The sequence below is a fragment of the Phyllobates terribilis genome, unplaced genomic scaffold (genome assembly GCF_046119375.1).
Source record: "Phyllobates terribilis strain yellow unplaced genomic scaffold, ASM4611937v1 Scaffold_14__1_contigs__length_39327217, whole genome shotgun sequence".
In the NCBI taxonomy this organism is placed as follows: domain Eukaryota; kingdom Metazoa; phylum Chordata; class Amphibia; order Anura; family Dendrobatidae; genus Phyllobates; species Phyllobates terribilis.
Genome location: NW_027362774.1, coordinates 11,918,628 through 11,940,690, shown reverse-complemented (window position 1 = coordinate 11,940,690; position 22,063 = coordinate 11,918,628). Strand labels below are relative to the sequence as shown.

Genomic DNA, 22,063 nt, shown 5'->3' with positions numbered 1-22,063 from the left:
ATTTTCTCTCCTTCCGAAAATGCTGCCAATGATAGTGAACAAGTACAAATGTAGCAGTGCTGAGTGTGTAACTCCGCATCACCTGACCTTGTAGGAGCTGTGGGTTTATCAACTTTCTGCTCTTATAATACAATCCCGAGAAGGACAGATTCAGCTCTGCTACATCCCATGCACGCACAATACCGCAGGGTCTCCAGCTCCACAACCCATGCACGCACAGCACCGCAGGGTCTCCAGCTCTACATCCCATGCACGCACAGCACCGCAGGGTCTCCAGCTCCACAACCCATGCACGCACAGCACCGCAGGGTCTCCAGCTCCACAACCCATGCACACACAATACCGCAGGGTCTCCAGCTCCACAACCCATGCACGCACAGCACCGCAGGGTCTCCAGCTCCACATCCCACGCATGGACAGCACCGCAGGGTCTCCAGCTCCACATCCCACGCACGGAAAGCACCGCAGGGTCTCCAGCTCTACATCCCATGCATGCACAATACCGCAGGGTCTCCAGCTCCACAACCCATGCACGCACAATACCGCAGGGTCTCCAGCTCCACATCCCACGCACGGACAGCACCGCAGGGTCTCCAGCTCTACATCCCATGCACGCACAGAACCGCAGGGTCTCCAGCTCTACATCCCATGCATGCACAGAACCGCAGGGTCTCCAGCTCCACATCCCACGCACAGCACCGCAGGGTCTCCAGCTCCACATCCCATGCACGCACAGCACCGCAGGGTCTCCAGCTCTACATCCCATGCATGCACAGCACCGCAGGGTCTCCAGCTCTACATCCCATGCATGCACAGCACCGCAGGGTCTCCAGCTCTACATCCCATCCATGCACAGTACCGCAGGGTCTCCAGCTCCACATCCCACGCACAGCACCGCAGGGTCTCCAGCTCCACATCCCATGCATGCACAGCACCGCAGGGTCTCCAGCTCTACATCCCATGCATGCACAGCACCGCAGGGTCTCCAGCTCTACATCCCATGCATGCACAGTACCGCGGGGTCTCCAGCTCCACATCCCACGCACAGCACCACAGGGTCTCCAGCTCCACATCCCATGCATGCACAGTACCGCAGGGTCTCCAGCTCCACATCCCATGCATGCACAGTACCGCAGGGTCTCCAGCTCTACATCCCATGCATGCACAGTACCGCAGGGTCTCCAGCTCCACATCCCATGCATGCACAGTACCGCAGGATCTCCAGCTCTACATCCCATGCACGCACAACACCGCAGGGTCTCCAGCTCTATCTCCCATGCAAGCACAATACCGCAGGGTCTCCAGCTCTACATCCCATGCACGCACAATACCACAGGGTCTCCAGCTCTATCTCCCATGCAAGCACAATACCGCAGGGTCTCCAGCTCTACATCCCATGCATGCACAGTACCGCAGGGTCTCCAGCTCCACATCCCATGCATGCACAGTACCGCAGGGTCTCCAGCTCTACATCCCATGCATGCACAGTACCGCAGGATCTCCAGCTCTACATCCCATGCACGCACAACACCGCAGGGTCTCCAGCTCTATCTCCCATGCAAGCACAATACCGCAGGGTCTCCAGCTCTACATCCCATGCACGCACAATACCGCAGGGTCTCCAGCTCTATCTCCCATGCAAGCACAATACCGCAGGGTCTCTAGCTCTACATCCCATGCACGCACAATACCGCAGGGTCTCCAGCTCTATCTCCCATGCAAGCACAATACCGCAGGGTCTCCAGCTCTACATCCCATGCACGCACAATACCGCAGGGTCTCCTGCTTCAACCCTGATCCTTTCTGGCTGGAACATGGCTTGTCTCTCAGCTTCTCTTCTGTGTGGACGATGGATCTAGTGCATTATGTCAGGCGCTGAAGGTCCCTTACTCCTCTTCCTGCCCATAGATGGATGTTCAGATGGTGTGAACTGTGCTGTACCGTGTACTCGTTTTTGTGCAGCAATGAATGTGTTAATCACTCTTGGGGTCTAGTCCCTGGTGAATGGTAATGTGGGTGCAGTAAATGAGCTGAACGTTATACACTGCAGTCCAGTGGAGAGGGGGTTAATGTGCCGTAATGGAGAAGATGCAGCTCTGTGTGACCTGGGTCCATCATTAACCGTGGGCCACTCACTATCAAGTCAGGTGGTCAGCAAGGGGTTAACCTGCAGGAAATATCTGCACCCCTCTTCTATAAAAGATGATGGGGGGAAAAGACATGACAAGAACAGAGCCAGGAAATGTGCAAAATCTGTCCATAGAGATATCAAGAAAATGCATCTGTACAATGCAGACAGTGGCAGGAAGAGGTTAAGTTGCACATTGCCCCTAATACACCTGCCCTCCCCCCAGTGCCCCCTATACACCTGCACCTCCTCCGAGTGCCCCCTATACACCTGAACCCCCCCCCAGTGCCTGCTATACATACACCTGCACCTCCCTCCCAGGACCCCCTATACACCTGCACCTTCCCCCCAGTGCCCCTTATACACCTGCATCTCCCCCTAGTGCCCTCTATACACATGCACCTCCCACCAGTGCCCGCTATACAAATGCACCCCCCAGTGCCCCTATGCACCTCCCCCCAGTGCCCCCTATATCCCTGCACCTCCCCCCAGTGCACACTATACACCTGCACCCCCAATCCTCCACCGGTAAAGCCAGGCTCTGCAGGTAGCAAACTAAAGTCCATGAACAGCTGGCAAGGGGTTAATCTCAGCTGCACAGCTCACCTGCGGCCCCAGGTAGTGAGGTGCTGCAGCAGCTGAGTGCACCCCCCTCCATGACTGCATAGGGAGGGTGTTAACCCCTTTCTAGCCGGGACACGTGGCAGCCGGGCAGGGAGCCCAGGTCCGTGCAGGGCAGGGAGCCCAGGTCCGTGCAGGGCAGGGAGCCCAGGTCCGTGCAGGGCAGGGAGCCCAGGTCCGTGCAGGGCAGGGAGCCCAGGTCCGTGCAGGGCAGGGAGCCCAGGTCCGTGCAGGGCAGGGAGCCCAGGTCCGTGCAGGGCAGGGAGCCCAGGTCCGTGCAGGGCAGGGAGCCCAGGTCCGTGCAGGGCAGGGAGCACAGGTATGTGCAGGGCAGGGAGCACAGGTATGTGCAGGGCAGGGAGCACAGGTATGTGCAGGGCAGGGAGCACAGGTATGTGCAGGGCAGGGAGCACAGGTATGTGCAGGGCAGGGAGCACAGGTATGTGCAGGGCAGGGAGCACAGGTATGTGCAGGGCAGGGAGCACAGGTATGTGCAGGGCAGGGAGCACAGGTATGTGCAGGGCAGGGAGCACAGGTATGTGCAGGGCAGGGAGCACAGGTATGTGCAGGGCAGGGAGCCCAGGTCCGTGCAGGGCAGGGAGCCCAGGTCCGTGCAGGGCAGGGAGCCCAGGTCCGTGCAGGGCAGGGAGCCGAGGTCGTGCAGGGCAGGGAGCCCAGGTCCGTGCAGGGCAGGGAGCCCAGGTCCGTGCAGGGCAGGGAGCCCAGGTCCGTGCAGGGCAGGAAGCCGAGGTCGTGCAGGGCAGGGAGCACAGGTATGTGCAGGGCAGGGAGCACAGTTATGTGCCGGGCAGGGAGCCGAGGTCGTGCAGGGCAGGGAGCACAGGTATGTGCAGGGCAGGGAGCACAGTTATGTGCAGGGCAGGGAGCCGAGGTCGTGCAGGGCAGGGAGCACAGGTATGTGCAGGGCAGGGAGCACAGTTATGTGCCGGGCAGGGAGCCGAGGTCGTGCAGGGCAGGGAGCACAGGTATGTGCAGGGCAGGGAGCACAGGTCGTGCAGGGCAGGGAGCACAGGTATGTGCCGGGCAGGGAGCCGAGGTCGTGCAGGGCAGGGAGCACAGGTATGTGCAGGGCAGGGAGCACAGTTATGTGCCGGGCAGGGAGCCGAGGTCGTGCAGGGCAGGGAGCACAGGTATGTGCAGGGCAGGGAGCCCAGGTCCGTGCAGGGCAGGGAGCCGAGGTCGTGCAGGGCAGGGAGCACAGGTATGTGCAGGGCAGGGAGCACAGTTATGTGCCGGGCAGGGAGCCGAGGTCGTGCAGGGCAGGGAGCACAGGTATGTGCAGGGCAGGGAGCACAGGTCGTGCAGGGCAGGGAGCACAGTTATGTGCCGGGCAGGGAGCCGAGGTCGTGCAGGGCAGGGAGCACAGGTATGTGCAGGGCAGGGAGCACAGTTATGTGCCGGGCAGGGAGCAGAGGTCGTGCAGGGCAGGGAGCACAGGTATGTGCAGGGCAGGGAGCACAGGTCGTGCAGGGCAGGGAGCACAGGTGCAGGGAGCACAAGTCGTGCAGGGCAGGGAGCACAGGTCGTGCAGGGCAGGGAGCACAGGTCGTGCAGGGCAGGGAGCACAGGTATGTGCAGGGCAGGGAGCACAGGTATGTGCAGGGCAGGGAGCACAGGTATGTGCAGGGCAGGGAGCACAGGTATGTGCAGGGCAGGGAGCACAGTTATGTGCCGGGCAGGGAGCCGAGGTCGTGCAGGGCAGGGAGCACAGGTATGTGCAGGGCAGGGAGCACAGTTATGTGCCGGGCAGGGAGCAGAGGTCGTGCAGGGCAGGGAGCACAGGTATGTGCAGGGCAGGGAGCACAGGTCGTGCAGGGCAGGGAGCACAGGTGCAGGGAGCACAAGTCGTGCAGGGCAGGGAGCACAGGTCGTGCAGGGCAGGGAGCACAGGTCGTGCAGGGCAGGGAGCACAGGTATGTGCAGGGCAGGGAGCACAGGTATGTGCAGGGCAGGGAGCACAGGTATGTGCAGGGCAGGGAGCACAGGTATGTGCAGGGCAGGGAGCACAGGTATGTGCAGGGCAGGGAGCACAGGTATGTGCAGGGCAGGGAGCACAGGTATGTGCAGGGCAGGGAGCACAGGTATGTGCAGGGCAGGGAGCACAGGTATGTGCAGGGCAGGGAGCACAGGTATGTGCAGGGCAGGGAGCACAGGTGCAGGGAGCACAAGTCGTGCAGGGCAGGGAGCACAGGTCGTGCAGGGCAGGGAGCACAGGTGCAGGGAGCACAAGTCGTGCAGGGCAGGGAGCACAGGTCGTGCAGGGCAGGGAGCACAGGTATGTGCAGGGCAGGGAGCACAGGTATGTGCAGGGCAGGGAGCAAGGTATGTGCAGGGCAGGGAGCACAGGTCGTGCAGGGCAGGGAGCACAGGTACGTGCAGGGCAGGGAGCACAGGTACGTGCAGGGCAGGGAGCACAGGTACGTGCAGGGCAGGGAGCACAGGTACGTGCAGGGCAGGGAGCACAGGTACGTGCAGGGCAGGGAGCACAGGTACGTGCAGGGCAGGGAGCACAGGTACGTGCAGGGCAGGGAGCACAGGTACGTGCAGGGCAGGGAGCACAGGTACGTGCAGGGCAGGGAGCACAGGTGCAGGGAGCACAAGTCGTGCAGGGCAGGGAGCACAGGTATGTGCAGGGCAGGGAGCACAGGTATGTGCAGGGCAGGGAGCACAGGTATGTGCAGGGCAGGGAGCACAGGTATGTGCAGGGCAGGGAGCACAGGTATGTGCAGGGCAGGGAGCACAGGTATGTGCAGGGCAGGGAGCACAGGTATGTGCAGGGCAGGGAGCACAGGTATGTGCAGGGCAGGGAACACAGTTATGTGCAGGGCAGGGAGCACAGGTCGTGCAGGGCAGGGAGCACAGGTGGAGGGAGCACAGGTCGTGCAGGGCAGGGAGCACAGGTCGTGCAGGGCAGGGAGCACAGGTCGTGCAGGGCAGGGAGCACAGGTATGTGCAGGGCAGGGAGCACAGGTATGTGCAGGGCAGGGAGCACAGGTATGTGCAGGGCAGGGAGCACAGGTCGTGCAGGGCAGGGAGCACAGGTATGTGCAGGGCAGGGAGCACAGGTATGTGCAGGGCAGGGAGCACAGGTATGTGCAGGGCAGGGAGCACAGGTCGTGCAGGGCAGGGAGCACAGGTGCAGGGAGCACAAGTCGTGCAGGGCAGGGAGCACAGGTCGTGCAGGGCAGGGAGCACAGGTGCAGGGAGCACAAGTCGTGCAGGGCAGGGAGCACAGGTCGTGCAGGGCAGGGAGCACAGGTATGTGCAGGGCAGGGAGCACAGGTATGTGCAGGGCAGGGAGCACAGGTATGTGCAGGGCAGGGAGCACAGGTATGTGCAGGGCAGGGAGCACAGGTATGTGCAGGGCAGGGAGCACAGGTGCAGGGAGCACAAGTCGTGCAGGGCAGGGAGCACAGGTCGTGCAGGGCAGGGAGCACAGGTGCAGGGAGCACAGGTCGTGCAGGGCAGGGAGCACAGGTATGTGCAGGGCAGGGAGCACAGGTATGTGCAGGGCAGGGAGCACAGGTATGTGCAGGGCAGGGAGCACAGGTATGTGCAGGGCAGGGAGCACAGGTCGTGCAGGGCAGGGAGCACAGGTACGTGCAGGGCAGGGAGCACAGGTACGTGCAGGGCAGGGAGCACAGGTACGTGCAGGGCAGGGAGCACAGGTACGTGCAGGGCAGGGAGCACAGGTACGTGCAGGGCAGGGAGCACAGGTACGTGCAGGGCAGGGAGCACAGGTGCAGGGAGCACAAGTCGTGCAGGGCAGGGAGCACAGGTGCAGGGAGCACAAGTCGTGCAGGGCAGGGAGCACAGGTCGTGCAGGGCAGGGAGCACAGGTACGTGCAGGGCAGGGAGCACAGGTACGTGCAGGGCAGGGAGCACAGGTACGTGCAGGGCAGGGAGCACAGGTACGTGCAGGGCAGGGAGCACAGGTACGTACAGGGCAGGGAGCACAGGTACGTACAGGGCAGGGAGCACAGGTACGTGCAGGGCAGGGAGCACAGGTGCAGGGAGCACAAGTCGTGCAGGGCAGGGAGCACAGGTCGTGCAGGGCAGGGAGCACAGGTGCAGGGAGCACAAGTCGTGCAGGGCAGGGAGCACAGGTCGTGCAGGGCAGGGAGCACAGGTCGTGCAGGGCAGGGAGCACAGGTCGTGCAGGGCAGGGAGCACAGGTCGTGCAGGGCAGGGAGCACAGGTATGTGCAGGGCAGGGAGCACAGGTATGTGCAGGGCAGGGAGCACAGGTCGTGCAGGGCAGGGAGCACAGGTCGTGCAGGGCAGCGAGCACAGGTACGTGCAGGGCAGGGAGCACAGGTACGTGCAGGGCAGCGAGCACAGGTACGTGCAGGGCAGGGAGGACAGGTATGTGCAGGGCAGGGAGCACAGGTCGTGCAGGGCAGGGAGCACAAGTCGTGCAGGGCAGGGAGCACAGGTCGTGCAGGGCAGGGAGCACAGGTGCAGGGAGCACAAGTCGTGCAGGGCAGGGAGCACAGGTACGTGCAGGGCAGGGAGCACAGGTACGTGCAGGGCAGGGAGCACAGGTACGTGCAGGGCAGGGAGCACAGGTACGTGCAGGGCAGGGAGCACAGGTACGTGCAGGGCAGGGAGCACAGGTACGTGCAGGGCAGGGAGCACAGGTACGTGCAGGGCAGGGAGCACAGGTACGTGCAGGGCAGGGAGCACAGGTACGTGCAGGGCAGGGAGCACAGGTCGTGCAGGGAGCACAGGTCGTGCAGGGCAGTGAGCACATGTACGGGCAGGGAGCACAGGTATGTGCAGGGCAGGGAGCACAGGTATGTGCAGGGCAGGGAGCACAGGTACGTGCAGGGCAGGGAGCACAGGTACGTGCAGGGCAGGGAGCACAGGTACGTGCAGGGCAGGGAGCACAGGTACGTGCAGGGCAGGGAGCACAGGTCGTGCAGGGAGCACAGGTCGTGCAGGGCAGGGAGCACATGTACGGGCAGGGAGCACAGGTATGTGCAGGGCAGGGAGCACAGGTATGTGCAGGGCAGGGAGCACAGGTATGTGCAGGGCAGGGAGCACAGGTATGTGCAGGGCAGGGAGCACAGGTACGTGCAGGGCAGGGAGCACAGGTACGTGCAGGGCAGCGAGCACAGGTACGTGCAGGGCAGGGAGGACAGGTATGTGCAGGGCAGGGAGCACAGGTACGTGCAGGGCAGGGAGCACAGGTACGTGCAGGGCAGGGAGCACAGGTCGTGCAGGGAGCACAGGTCGTGCAGGGCAGGGAGCACATGTACGGGCAGGGCAGGGAGCACAGGTACGTGCAGGGCAGGGAGCACAGGTATGTGCAGGGCAGGGAGCACAGGTCGTGCAGGGCAGGGAGCACAGGTCGTGCAGGGCAGGGAGCACAGGTCGTGCAGGGCAGGGAGCACAGGTATGTGCAGGGCAGGGAGCACATGTCGTGCAGGGCAGGGAGCACAGGTATGTGCAGGGCAGGGAGCACAGGTCGTGCAGGGCAGGGAGCACAGGTATGTGCAGGGCAGGGAGCACAGGTATGTGCAGGGCAGGGAGCACAGGTATGTGCAGGGCAGGGAGCACAGGTATGTGCAGGGCAGGGAGCACAGGTATGTGCAGGGCAGGGAGCACAGGTATGTGCAGGGCAGGGAGCACAGGTATGTGCAGGGCAGGGAGCACAGGTATGTGCAGGGCAGGGAGCACAGGTATGTGCAGGGCAGGGAGCACAGGTATGTGCAGGGCAGGGAGCACAGGTATGTGCAGGGCAGGGAGCACAGGTATGTGCAGGGCAGGGAGCACAGGTCGGTGCAGGGCAGGGAGCACAGGTCGGTGCAGGGCAGGGAGCACAGGTCGTGCAGGGCAGGGAGCACAGGTCCGTGCAGGGCAGGGAGCACAGGTCCGTGCAGGGCAGGGAGCACAGGTCCGTGCAGGGCAGGGAGCACAGGTCCGTGCAGGGCAGGGAGCACAGGTATGTGCAGGGCAGGGAGCACAGGTATGTGCAGGGCAGGGAGCACAGGTCGTGCAGGGCAGGGAGCACAGGTACGTGCAGGGCAGGGAGCACAGGTGCAGGGAGCACAGGTACGTGCAGGGCTGGAGTGCGGACCTGGAGGAGGAGAAGGCGCAGACAGAGAAGGGGAAGCTCTGGATGGAGATGGGGAGTTGTGAAGAAGACGCATGCGCACTGCCTCCTCATTCAGCCTCATCCTAAATAAGCCTCATTGTTGGCAACTCTTCATTTGAGCTGTGAGCCCACCCTGCCGAGCTCCTGCCCCCAGCTCCTGCCCAGCATCATGGAGCCCCTGCACCAGACCCCAGGGCACAGCTGAGACCCCTGGACAGCAGCTACTTTTGGGGGTGAAAAGGAAAAGGGAAGGCAGGAGCTCCTGATGGATTGCGGAGCTGCTGAGCAGCTTTGTGTATTGCTGCTGCCTCCAGAGCTGCACATCTCCGGGAGAGGAGCCCCGCACAGACCCCCAGCCTGCTGCCCAGGGGAGCAAGTTTCCGGGGGCTGCAGGGCACACTCCAGGGTCCTGGCATGCTGAGGGGTCTGACTCCCATCCCAGAAAGCCCCTGACCTCCTCACCCTGTGTCTGGCATTGGCAATGTGATGGGAAGACCCAGCAGTTTGGATTTGTGACCAGGCATTTGGCAGAAGATCCAGCAGCTTCATCAGTATTCAGGATTATCCCTCATCATCATCATCTTCACCATGATCCTGGAGAAAGTCTACTTCATTCTAGAAGGTAAGAGCTGGAGCTGTGGGGGTCCTGCGATGCCCCCAGTATCAGGCGGTGCATTATGGATATCAGGGCTCTGCAGATTGCCATTACTAATGCTCTACAAGTTACAGGACAGAGCATGCGGAGTCTGCCCATATGCCCCATCCTGGCAGTGCCCTGCATGCATGGCTGCCACTGGGCAGTCACATAGTATCACCTGCCTCAGCCCTGATGGGCTGCACTGATCTGAGAGCTGGAGACCCCTGTGGATTCCATATTCCTATTACTACTCCCTTGTCAACAAGCCACAATACAGCACAGGCTGCCTGGTCTTCTACTGCCCCCTAGTGGACAAGGCTGGCTCTGTGCAGCTGGCGGGGGGACTGTGGTAGTGGTGTGATACATTATATATATATAATGTATCTCATTGTATCTACAAACAATCCCTTGATAAAAGGTTTTAAACCTCTTAATGATACAATTACTTTATGGCTTTGGGAATCTTTCTCTGGTGCCCGCTGGGTGATGGGTGCCCCTTGTTTTTGGGCACCAGCATGGTACTGAATGCACACATCATGGGCGACAGTGGGTGACAGCATTCCTAGAAGTCATCGGTCACGGTGGGCACCCACTCTATTACCAGGAGCAGAGTGGCATGGAGGGGCTGGGTTACTGTTAGTTTTCAGACCAATTCACCCAGAACTGTGGGGCAGATGGATATCAGCGGGTTAACTCCACCAGGATCCTCTCGTCTGTCACTGGGACCAGAAAGTGCTCCAGAATTGTGCCCATTGATAGTGTCAGTAGGCACCGGCAGCGATGCACAAAGTGTAACCGGACAGTCGCCAATATTACCATCATCCAGGGGGAAGGTATGAAAAATATTGTGTCCAATAACGATCCATATTCTATAGGAACATTGCAAGAATTGCCTGTATCCAAGATGTGATACTGTGTAACCAATCCACCCTGGTGTGATACAATGTAACCAACCTAAATGTGATACACTGTAACCAACCTAAATGTGATACACTGTAACCAGTCACCACTGGGTGTGATACATTGTAACCAATCAACCTAGGTGTGATACCCTGTAACCAGTCACCGCTGGATGTGATACATTGTAACCAGTCACTACTGGATGTGATACATTGTAACCAATCAACCTAGGTGTGATACATAGCAACCAGTCACCGCTGGATGTGATACATTGTAACCAATCAACCTAGGTGTGATACATTGTAACCAGTCACCGCTGGGTGTGATACATTGTAACCAGTCACCGCTGGGTGTGATACATTGTAACCAGTCACCGCTGGGTGTGATACATTGTAACCAGTCACCGCTGGGTGTGATACCCTGTAACCAGTCACCGCTGGGTGTGATACATTGTAACCAATCAACCTAGGTGTGATACATTGTAACCAGTCACCGCTGGATGTGATACATTGTAACCAGTCACCGCTGGGTGTGATGCACTGGTTACAATGTATCACACCCAGCGGTGACTGGTTACAATGTATCACACCTAGGTTGATTGGTTACAATGTATCACACCCAGCGGTGACTGGTTACAATGTATCACACCCAGCGGTGACTGGTTACAATGTATCACATCCAGCGGTGACTGGTTACTATGTATCACACCTAGGTTGATTGGTTACAATGTATCACATCCAGCAGTGACTGGTTACAATGTATCACATCCAGCGGTGACTGGTTACAATGTATCACATCCAGCGGTGACTGGTTACAATGTATCACATCCAGCGGTGACTGGTTACAATGTATCACATCCAGCGGTGACTGGTTACAATGTATCACATCCAGCGGTGACTGGTTACAATGTATCACATCCAGCGGTGACTGGTTACAATGTATCACATCCAGCGGTGACTGGTTACAATGTATCACACCCAGCGGTGACTGGTTACAATGTATCACACCCAGCGGTGACTGGTTACAATGTATCACACCTAGGTTGATTGGTTACAATGTATCACATCCAGCGGTGACTGGTTACAATGTATCACATCCAGCGGTGACTGGTTACAATCATCGCATTCTCTTCCCATGTGAAACATCGTTACCAGTTGCCCCTGGATGTGATACATTGTAGCCAATCAACCCTAATGTGATACATTGTGACCAGGACCCCTCACCTGGATGTGATACTCTGCAGCCAGCCCCCCCCCCCCCCCCCCCTGGAATGTGATACTCTGCAGCCAGTCACCCCTGTAATATTCCTCCATGTTCCAGCAGTTTATGGTCTGTGACTTTCGGATGGCTTCCTAGCGATTCCTCCAGTCGATTCATCTCGTACTCCAGATACGGGCAATGACAAGAGGTGGATGCCAGGTTTGTGCCATCCCATTATCCCATCCCTTTACCTGTGGATGTACTACAAGCTCCAGCATGCATGGTTAGGATTCATCTCCCAGGTGATGCTGGAGCTTGTGGTTCTATAACAGCCGGCACAGTGGGTATCTTCAGTGATGGGGCTCGGTGGGTATAATCACTCGGGCAGATCCAGCGCCGCTCGGATTTACATGATTGGACCATTGAATGAACCCAATCACTCGCCTTGGCTGGTGGACACATGGACAGAATATACAGACCCCTGAGTTAATGTCTACTCTTATCGGGGGCTTTAATACAATCGCAATTATATCTGTGGATGCAGGGATTACCGTACAAGTCACAGAACTACAGATTTGGAGCATTTGACCTAAAAATGGGTCACTGTATGGCGGTTTTATTGGTCGGTAGTAATGAGCCAGCGAGAGAGCGCCGTCAGCTACACGCATAGAGGAACATTTCTATAGGGGAATGTATAGGGAGCGCTTCAGTTTCCGCCTCAGGCAGTGAAACGCTCATGTAGGATTTTTTTTTCCAGCCAGCGGGACCAGAAGAGAATCTGCAGATCCCAAGAGAGGGGAATAATTTAATAATCCACCGATGGGGATCTGTATAGTAGAACATGCGGCCGGTATCATCTGACCTAATACGCAGTCCTGTCCTTCTATAGGGCTCGGAATTAATCTCCAGAATTCTCATACGTCCAATGATCTGGGACTGATGCAGGACTACAACTCCCAGCAAGCTGGAGACCAGTTCTCCAACACACAGCTATGAGTAAGGGAGTATCTGCGGCTAAGCTTAGGGGGGTGCATCATAGACACTTCTCTTACCCTGATCCCCCCCTGTGATGGTGGTAACGGGGTGTGAGGCATCATTCGGTCTATATTATATATATATATTTTATCGGACCTTTTATAAGGTAATTAAGACTCCAGACAATACGGGGAATACACAGAATGACAGAGCAACAAGACAACACATGAACATAGACAGAATGATACCCCACACACCGTATCCCACCATCACAGCCCCCTTTACAAGCAGAAGATATTTGGATAATAAAGACGAGGGGGGACTGATCTGTTGGTTATGGCCGCTGTAACTGCGGTCAGATCCCACAGCTCCCACGCTTGCTCCATTTGCAGAGTACAGGCTGCCGACAGTGCCCCCCCTATTCTGTTGATGGTCCTAGGGGGGGGTAACTTTGTTTTCTCGCTGTTCCTCTAATATTTTTATGATCCTGTTTATTAAAAAGTACCTCAAAAACTGCCTGTCCATCGTTAGGAATAGGGCACGTTCCTATAGGGTGAATAACTGCTCCAAGGTCTCCAGGAAGCAGGGACAGGTGGGACTTATTCCTTAGTCCTCAGTTCTTTTCCAAAGTGCCACCTTGCAAATCTCCAGTCCGCGGCCGTCCATCTGCTTTAATGCACAAAGTCCAAGAGTCCTCACAGCATCTGGAAAGACTCCGGATCCAAAATCTAATCCCGCTCCCTGCTGAATCCGGGGGATCAGCAACAGCGAAAATGTGAGCTTTGTCCTATCGCTTGGCTGCCCGAACTGGGATGGATTATTGTGTCTCCAGGATAAATCAGCCGGATCATGGCAGACTTTAATGCTGCTGTCTCATACTGCACTTAAATGGTATGTCCCCCGACGCGCGCCATTTTACTGTTTATATATCAGAGGCGATCTACGGAACGATCAGGAGTCACTTTGGATGGACATCCTTCATTATACCCCAGAGCTGCACTCACTATTCTGCTGGTGCAGTCACTGTGATCCTGAGTTACATCCTGTATTATACTCCAGAGCTGCACTCACTATTCTGCTGGTGCAGTCACTTTGTACATACATTACATTACTGATCCTGAGTTACATCCTTTATTATACCCCAGAGCTGCACTCACTATTCTGCTGGTGCAGTCACTGTGTACATACATTACATTACTGATCCTGAGTTACATCCTGTATTATACTCCAGAGCTGCACTCACTATTCTGCTGGTGCAGTCACTGTGTACATACATTACATTACTGATCCTGAGTTACATCCTGTATTATACTCCAGAGCTGCACTCACTATTCTGCTGGTGCAGTCACTGTGTACATACATTACATTACTGATCCTGAGTTACATCCTGTATTATACCCCAGAGCTGCACTCACTATTCTGCTTGTGCAGTCACTGTGTACATACATTACATTACTGATCCTGAGTTACATCCAGTATTATACTCCAGAGCTGCACTCACTATTCTGCTGGTGCAGTCACTGTGTACATACATTACATTACTGAACCTGAGTTACATCCTGTATTATACCCCAGAGCTGCACTCACTATTCTGCTGCTGCAGTCACTGTGTACATACATTACATTACTGATCCTGAGTTAAATCCTGTATTATACTCCAGAGCTGCACTCACTATTCTGCTGGTGCAGTCACTGTGTACATACATTACATTACTGATCCTGAGTTACATCCTGTATTATACTCCAGAGCTGCACTCACTATTCTGCTGGTGCAGTCACTGTGTACATACATTACATTACTGATCCTGAGTTACATCCTGTATTATACCCCAGAGCTGCACTCACTATTCTGCTGGTGCAGTCACTGTGTACATACATTACATTACTGATCCTGAGTTACATCCTGTATTATACTCCAGAGCTGCACTCACTATTCTGCTGGTGCAGTCACTGTGTACATACATTACATTACTGATCCTGAGTTACATCCTGTATTATACTCCAGAGCTGCACTCACTATTCTGCTGGTGCAGTCACAGTGTACATACATTACATTACTGATCCTGAGTTACATCCTGTATTATACTCCAGAGCTGCACTCACTATTCTGCTGGTGCAGTCACTGTGTACATACATTACATTACTGATCCTGAGTTACATCCTGTATTATACTCCAGAGCTGCACTCACTATTCTGCTGGTGCAGTCACTGTGTACATACATTACATTACTGATCCTGAGTTACATCCTGTATTATACTTCAGAGCTGCACTCACTATTCTGCTGGTGCAGTCACTGTGTACATACATTACATTACTGATCCGGAGTTACATCCTGTATTATACTCCAGAGCTGCACTCACTGTTCTGCTGGTGCAGTCACTGTGTACATACATTACATTACTGATCCTGAGTTACATCCTGTATTATACTTCAGAGCTGCACTCACTATTCTGCTGGTGCAGTCACTGTGTACATACATTACATTACTGATCCTGAGTTACATCCTGTATTATACTTCAGAGCTGCACTCACTATTCTGCTGGTGCAGTCACTGTGTACATACATTACATTACTGATCCGGAGTTACATCCTGTATTATACTCCAGAGCTGCACTCACTATTCTGTTGGTGCAGTCACTGTGTACATACATTACATTACTGATCTGGAGTTACATCCTGTATTATACCCCAGAGCTGCACTCACTATTCTGCTGGTGCTGTCACTGTGTACATACATTACATTACTGATCCTGAGTTACATCCTGTATTATACTCCAGAGCTGCGCTCACTATTCTGCTGGTGCAGTCACTGTGTACATACATTACTTTACTGATCCTGAGTTACATCCTGTATTATACTCCAGAGCTGCACTCACTATTCTGCTGGTGCAGTCACTGTGTACATACATTACATTACTGATCCTGAGTTACATCCTGTATTATACCCCAGAGCTGCGCTCACTATTCTGCTGGTGCAGTCACTGTGTACATACATTACATTACTGATCCTGAGTTACATCCTGTATTATACCCCAGAGCTGCACTCACTATTCTGCTGGTGCAGTCACTGTATACATACATTACATTACTGATCCTGAGTTACATCCTGTATTATACTCCAGAGCTGCACTCACTATTCTGCTGGTGCAGTCACTGTGTACATACATTACATTACTGATCCTGAGTTACATCCTGTATTATACTCCAGAGCTGCACTCACTGTTCTGCTGGTGCAGTCACTGTGTACATACATTACATTACTGATCCGGAGTTACATCCTGTATTATACTCCAGAGCTGCACTCACTGTTCTGCTGGTGCAGTCACTGTGTACATACATTACATTACTGATCCTGAGTTACCTCCGGTATTATACTCCAGAGCTGCACTCACTATTCTGTTGGTGCAGTCACTGTGTACATACATTACATTACTGATCTGGAGTTACATCCTGTATTATACTCCAGAGCTGCACTCACTATTCTGTTGGTGCAGTCACTGTGTACATACATTACATTACTGATCTGGAGTTACATCCTGTATTATACCCCAGAGCTGCACTCACTATTCTGCTGGTGCTGTCACTGTGTACATACATTACATTACTGATCCTGAGTTACATCCTGTATTATACTCCAGAGCTGCGCTCACTATTCTGCTGGTGCAGTCACTGTGTACATACATTACTTTACTGATCCTGAGTTACATCCTGTATTATACTCCAGAGCTGCACTCACTATTCTGCTGGTGCAGTCACTGTGTACATACATTACATTACTGATCCTGAGTTACATCCTGTATTATACCCCAGAGCTGCGCTCACTATTCTGCTGGTGCAGTCACTGTGTACATACATTACATTACTGATCCTGAGTTACATCCTGTATTATACCCCAGAGCTGCACTCACTATTCTGCTGGTGCAGTCACTGTATACATACATTACATTACTGATCCTGAGCTACCTCCTGTATTATACTCCAGAGCTGCACTCACTATTCTGCTGGTGCAGTCACTGTGTACATACATTACATTACTGATCCTGAGTTACATCCTGTATTATACTCCAGAGCTGCACTCACTATTCTGCTGGTGCAATCACTGTGTACATACATTACATTACTGATCCTGAGTTACATCCTGTATTATACTCCAGAGCTGCACTCACTATTCTGCTGGTGCAGTCACTGTGTACATACATTACATTATTGATCTTGAGTTACATCTTGTATTATACTCCAGAGCTGCACTCACTATTCTGCTGGTGCAGTCACTGTGTATATACATTACATTACTGATCCTGAGTTACATCCTGTATTATACTCCAGAGCGGCACTCACTATTCTGCTGGTGCAGTCACTGTGTGCATACATTACATTACTGATCCTGAGTTACATCCTGTATTATACTCCAGAGCTGCACTCACTATTCTGCTGGTGCAGTCACTGTGTACATACATTACATTACTGATCCTGAGTTACATCCTGTATTATACTCCAGAGCTGCACTCACTATTCTGCTGGTGCAGTCACTGTGTACATACATTACATTACTGATCCTGAGTTACATCCTGTATTATACTCCAGAGCTGCACTCACTATTCTGCTGGTGCAGTCACTGTGTGCATACATTACATTACTGATCCTGAGTTACATCCTGTATTATACTCCAGAGCTGCACTCACTATTCTGCTGGTGCAGTCACTGTGTACATACATTACATTACTGATCCTGAGTTATATCCTGTATTATACTCCAGAGCTGCACTCACTATTCTGCTGGTGCAGTCACTGTGTACATACATTACATTACTGATCCTGAGTTATATCCTGTATTATACTCCAGAGCTGCACTCACTATTCTGCTGGTGCAGTCACTGTGTGCATACATTACATTACTGATCCTGAGTTACATCCTGTATTATACTCCAGAGCTGCACTCACTATTCTGCTGGTGCAGTCACTGTGTACATACATTACATTACTGATCCTGAGTTACATGCTGTATTATACTCCAGAGCTGCACTCACTATTCTGCTGGTGCAGTCACTGTGTACATACATTACATTACTGATCCTGAGTTACCTCCTGTATTATACTCCAGAGCTGCACTCACTATTCTGCTGGTGCAGTCACTGTGTACATACATTACATTACTGATCCTGAGTTACATCCTGTATTATACTCCAGAGCTGCACTCACTATTCTGCTGGTGCAGTCACTGTGTACATACATTACATTACTGATCCTGAGTTATATCCTGTATTATACTCCAGAGCTGCACTCACTATTCTGCTGGTGCAGTCACTGTGTACATACATTACATTACTGATCCTGAGTTACATCCTGTATTATACTCCAGAGCTGCACTCACTATTCTGCTGGTGCAGTCACTGTGTACATACATTACATTACTGATCCTGAGTTATATCCTGTATTATACTCCAGAGCTGCACTCACTATTCTGCTGGTGCAGTCACTGTGTACATACATTACATTACTGATCCGGAGTTATATCCTGTATTATACTCCAGAGCTGCACTCACTATTCTGCTGGTGCAGTCACTGTGTACATACATTACATTACTGATCCTGAGTTACATCCTGTATTATACTCCAGAGCTGCACTCACTATTCTGCTGGTGCAGTCACTGTGTACATACATTACATTACTGATCCTGAGTTACATCCTGTATTATACCCCAGAGCTGCACTCACTATTCTGCTGGTGCAGTCACTGTGTACATACATTACATTACTTATCCTGAGTTACATCCTGTATTATACTCCACAGCTGCACTCACTATTCTGCTGGTGCAGTCACTGTGTACATACATTACATTACTGATCCTGAGTTACATCCTGTATTATACTCCAGAGCTGCACTCACTATTCTGCTGGTGCAGTCACTGTGTACATACATTACATTACTGATCCTGAGTTACCTCCTGTATTATACTCCAGAGCTGCACTCACTATTCTGCTGGTGCAGTCACTGTGTGCATAGTGGAGTGGAGCGTAGTTTTAGGTAATTGTCTTCTGAGACCAGAATGCAAATGACAAGAGCTTTGTGCCTAATCTTAGATGGGCGAGGGTTGGATTGCTTGGGACGTGTTCACATGCACATGCGGTTTTGTTGCGGTTTTTCTGCGCAGATTTGCCAGTCATTACCTGGTGGATGGGAATGGCGACGTCTCGTGCGCTCGTTGCTTATTCTTATTTGCAGCGTCATGTCTTTCAGCGTTTTGCTGCAGATTTCATCCATATTAATGAGGGGAAAAATCTGCACCAAAAACGCAAGTAAAAGTCGCGTCTATTTCATGCAGCTTTTTTCCTGCCAAGAGATGCAGAAATTTCTGCTGCAAATACGTAATGTGTGAACAGACCCTTAAGACCTCGACGTGTCTCTACACGGATGACCCCAGTCCCGGTCTCTGAAGCTGCGGCTTCATACAATTCTATGGAAGATATGGAAACAATCGCTTTTTTCGGGGGTCCTAGTGGTTGGACCCCCGCCCATAGTTACAGATCTCTCATGGGCTTTATGGCAGCTGCAGCAGTGTTACAATGTGTCCATAGACATGAATGCCGCCTTTGTCCCCAACTTCCTGTGGCCAAACACAGGGTTAAGTCCCCGGGAAGCAGAATTAACCCTTGTGAGTCCAGACTCCTCCATCAATGGATCTCTCCCCTGATGGAGGCGGCAGGCTGCGCTGCTAATTCTTGTGGTTTTGTCATTGACGGCCTCGGACCACCTATTGGAACGTCTGCGGGGTCCTCAGCGCTGGAGGTTGTGATATAATCAATGCCTCATTCCCTGAAGAACACTATTGTCCACCTCTCTCCCCTTGAAATGGCTGATACCAGGGAACAATAGCTGGCAATCCCCTGCACCACACAGGATACAATATTAAGGGGTTGTTGGGGTTTTACAGAACTATTGCAAAAAAAGGCAATTCCGTTATAATGAGGGGGGATTCTGTAATAGGCTGCAGGGGGGCGGACATTATCCTGAGAGTCTTGTAGTATTATATACGGAGACGGCTGCGCGATTAACAGATTAATATACGGACATAAGTCAGAACCTCCGACAGAACGTGCCCCACACAGCCCACCATCAGTGGGTCAAGGGCATGAGAGGTGGGCACACATGGAGCAGGAGCACTGGTGGTGGGCACGCATGGAGCAGGGGCACTGGTAGTGGGCACACATGGAGCAGGGGCACTGGTGGTGGGCACACATGGAGCAGGGGCACTGGTGGTGGGCACACATGGAGCAGGGGCACTGGTGGTGGGCACACATGGAGCAGGGGCACTGGTGGTGGGCACGCATGGAGCAGGGGCACTGGTGGTAGGCACACATGGAGCAGGGGCACTGGTGGTGAGCACACCTGGAAGGGGGCAGCTGAGGCAATTACCTGGAGCAGGGCACTAGTGGTGGGCACACATGGAGCAGGGGCACTAGTGGTGGGCACACATGGAGCAGGGGCACTAGTGGTGGGCACACATGGAGCAGGGGCACTGGTGGTGGGTACACATGGAGCAGGGGCACTGGTGGTGGGCACACATGGAGCTGGGGAACTGGTGGTGGGCACACATGGAGCTGGGGAACTGGTGGTGGGCACACATGGAGCAGTGGCACTGCTGGTGGGCACACATGGAGCAGGGGCACTGGTGGTGGGCACACATGGAGCAGGGGAAGCTGAGGCAATTACCTGGAGCAGGGGCACTAGAGGTGGGCACACATGGAGCAGGGGAACTGGTGGTGGGCACGCATGGAGCAATGGCACTGGTGGTGGGCCCGCATGGAGCAGGGGCACTGGTGGTGGGCACACATGGAGCAGGGGCACTGGTGGTGAGCACACATGGAGCAGGGGCACTGGTGGTGGGCACACATGGAGCAGGGACACTAGTGGTGGGCACACCCAGAGCAGGAGCACTGGTGGTGGGCACACATGAAGCAAGGGTACTGGTGGTGGGCACACCTGGAAGGGGGCATATGAGACAATTATCTGGAGCAGGACACTAGTGGTGGGCTCACCCGGAGCTGGGGCACTGGTGGTGGGCACACATGAAGCAAGGGTACTGGTGGTGGGCACACCTGGAAGGGGGCATATGAGACAATTATCTGGAGCAGGACACTAGTGGTGGGCTCACCCGGAGCTGGGGCACTGGTGGTGGGCGCACATGGAGCAGGGGCACTGGTGGTGGGCACACCCAGAGCAGGAGCACTGGTGGTGGGCACACATGAAGCAAGGGTACTGGTGGTGGGCACACCTGGAAGGGGGCAGATGAGACAATTATCTGGAGCAGGACACTAGTGGTGGGCTCACCCGGAGCTGGGGCACTGGTGGTGGGCACACCCGGAACAGGGGCACTGGTGGTGGGCACACATGGAGCAGGGGCACTGGTGGTGGGCACACCCGGAGCAGGAGCACTGGTGGTGGGCACACATGGAGCAGGGGCACTGGTGGTGGGCACACATGGAGCAGGGGAACTGGTGGTGGGCACAACTGGAGCTGGGGAAGCTGAGGCAATTACCTGGAGCAGGGGCACTAGAGGCGGGCACACATGGAGCAGGGGCACTGGTGGTGGGCACTCATGGAGCAGGGGCACTAGTGGTGGGCTCACCCGGAGCAGGGGCACTGGTGGTGGGCGCACATGGAGCAGGGGCACTGGTGGTGGGCACACCCGGAGCAGGGGCACTGGTGGTGGGCACACATGGAGCAGGGGCACTGGTGGTGGGCACCCCCGGAGCAGGAGCACTGGTGGTGGGCACACATGGAGCAGGGGCACTGGTGGTGGGCACACATGGAGCAGGGGCACTGGTGGTGGGCACACATGGAGCAGGGGAACTGGTGGTGGGCACACCTGGAGCTGGGGAAGCTGAGGCAATTACCTGGAGCAGGGGCACTGGTGGTGGGCACACATGGAGCAGGGGCACTGGTGGTGGGCACACATGGAGCAGGGGCACTGGTGGTGGGCACACATGGAACAGGGGCACTGGTGGTGGGCATACCTGGAGCAGGGGCACTAGTGGTGGGTGAACTTTAGGGAGGGGAGGACTGGAGCAGAAGTAGTAGATGCAGGGAACTATCCCATTATTCTGACCCCATATGCCCGTAACAGAACCTGGGCATTGGACCTGGGGTTGGTGACATAGTATCCCACAGCCTCGGGGAGGGTCCGGGTAGGGGGGACACAGGAAAGATCTCATCATAATGCACAATCCCACCTGCTGTGGAGGTAGAGCTCGGCCCCTTCACCTCCAGGCTGCACAATGATCCGTCTGCCCTCAGCACTACAATGACATCATGGATGGAGATCTGGAGAAGTGTTAGTGGCCATGGTCTCCTTTTCCATGCACAGGGCATGCAGCTACTTGTAGTTCCCCAGCACATGCACAGGACATTGCCCTGGTCCAGGCAGATCTCCAGTGCCAGGGACGGATCGGAGCAGCGGTGGCTCATCCTCTGTCATTAGGTC

At 54.6% G+C, this 22,063-nt stretch overlaps 1 protein-coding gene across 1 annotated transcript in view; it reads left to right on the top strand.

Annotated features, from left to right (window-relative positions):
• The first annotated feature begins 8,930 nt into the window (after window positions 1–8,930).
• NETO2 (neuropilin and tolloid like 2) overlaps window positions 8,931–22,063 on the top strand; it is a 31,834-nt gene continuing 18,701 nt past the window's right edge. Inside the window, exon 1 of the mRNA XM_073659673.1 lies at window positions 8,931–9,491. Coding sequence (XP_073515774.1) covers window positions 9,458–9,491 — 34 coding nt within the window. The 5' untranslated portion in view covers window positions 8,931–9,457. The remainder of the gene's footprint in view (window positions 9,492–22,063) is intronic.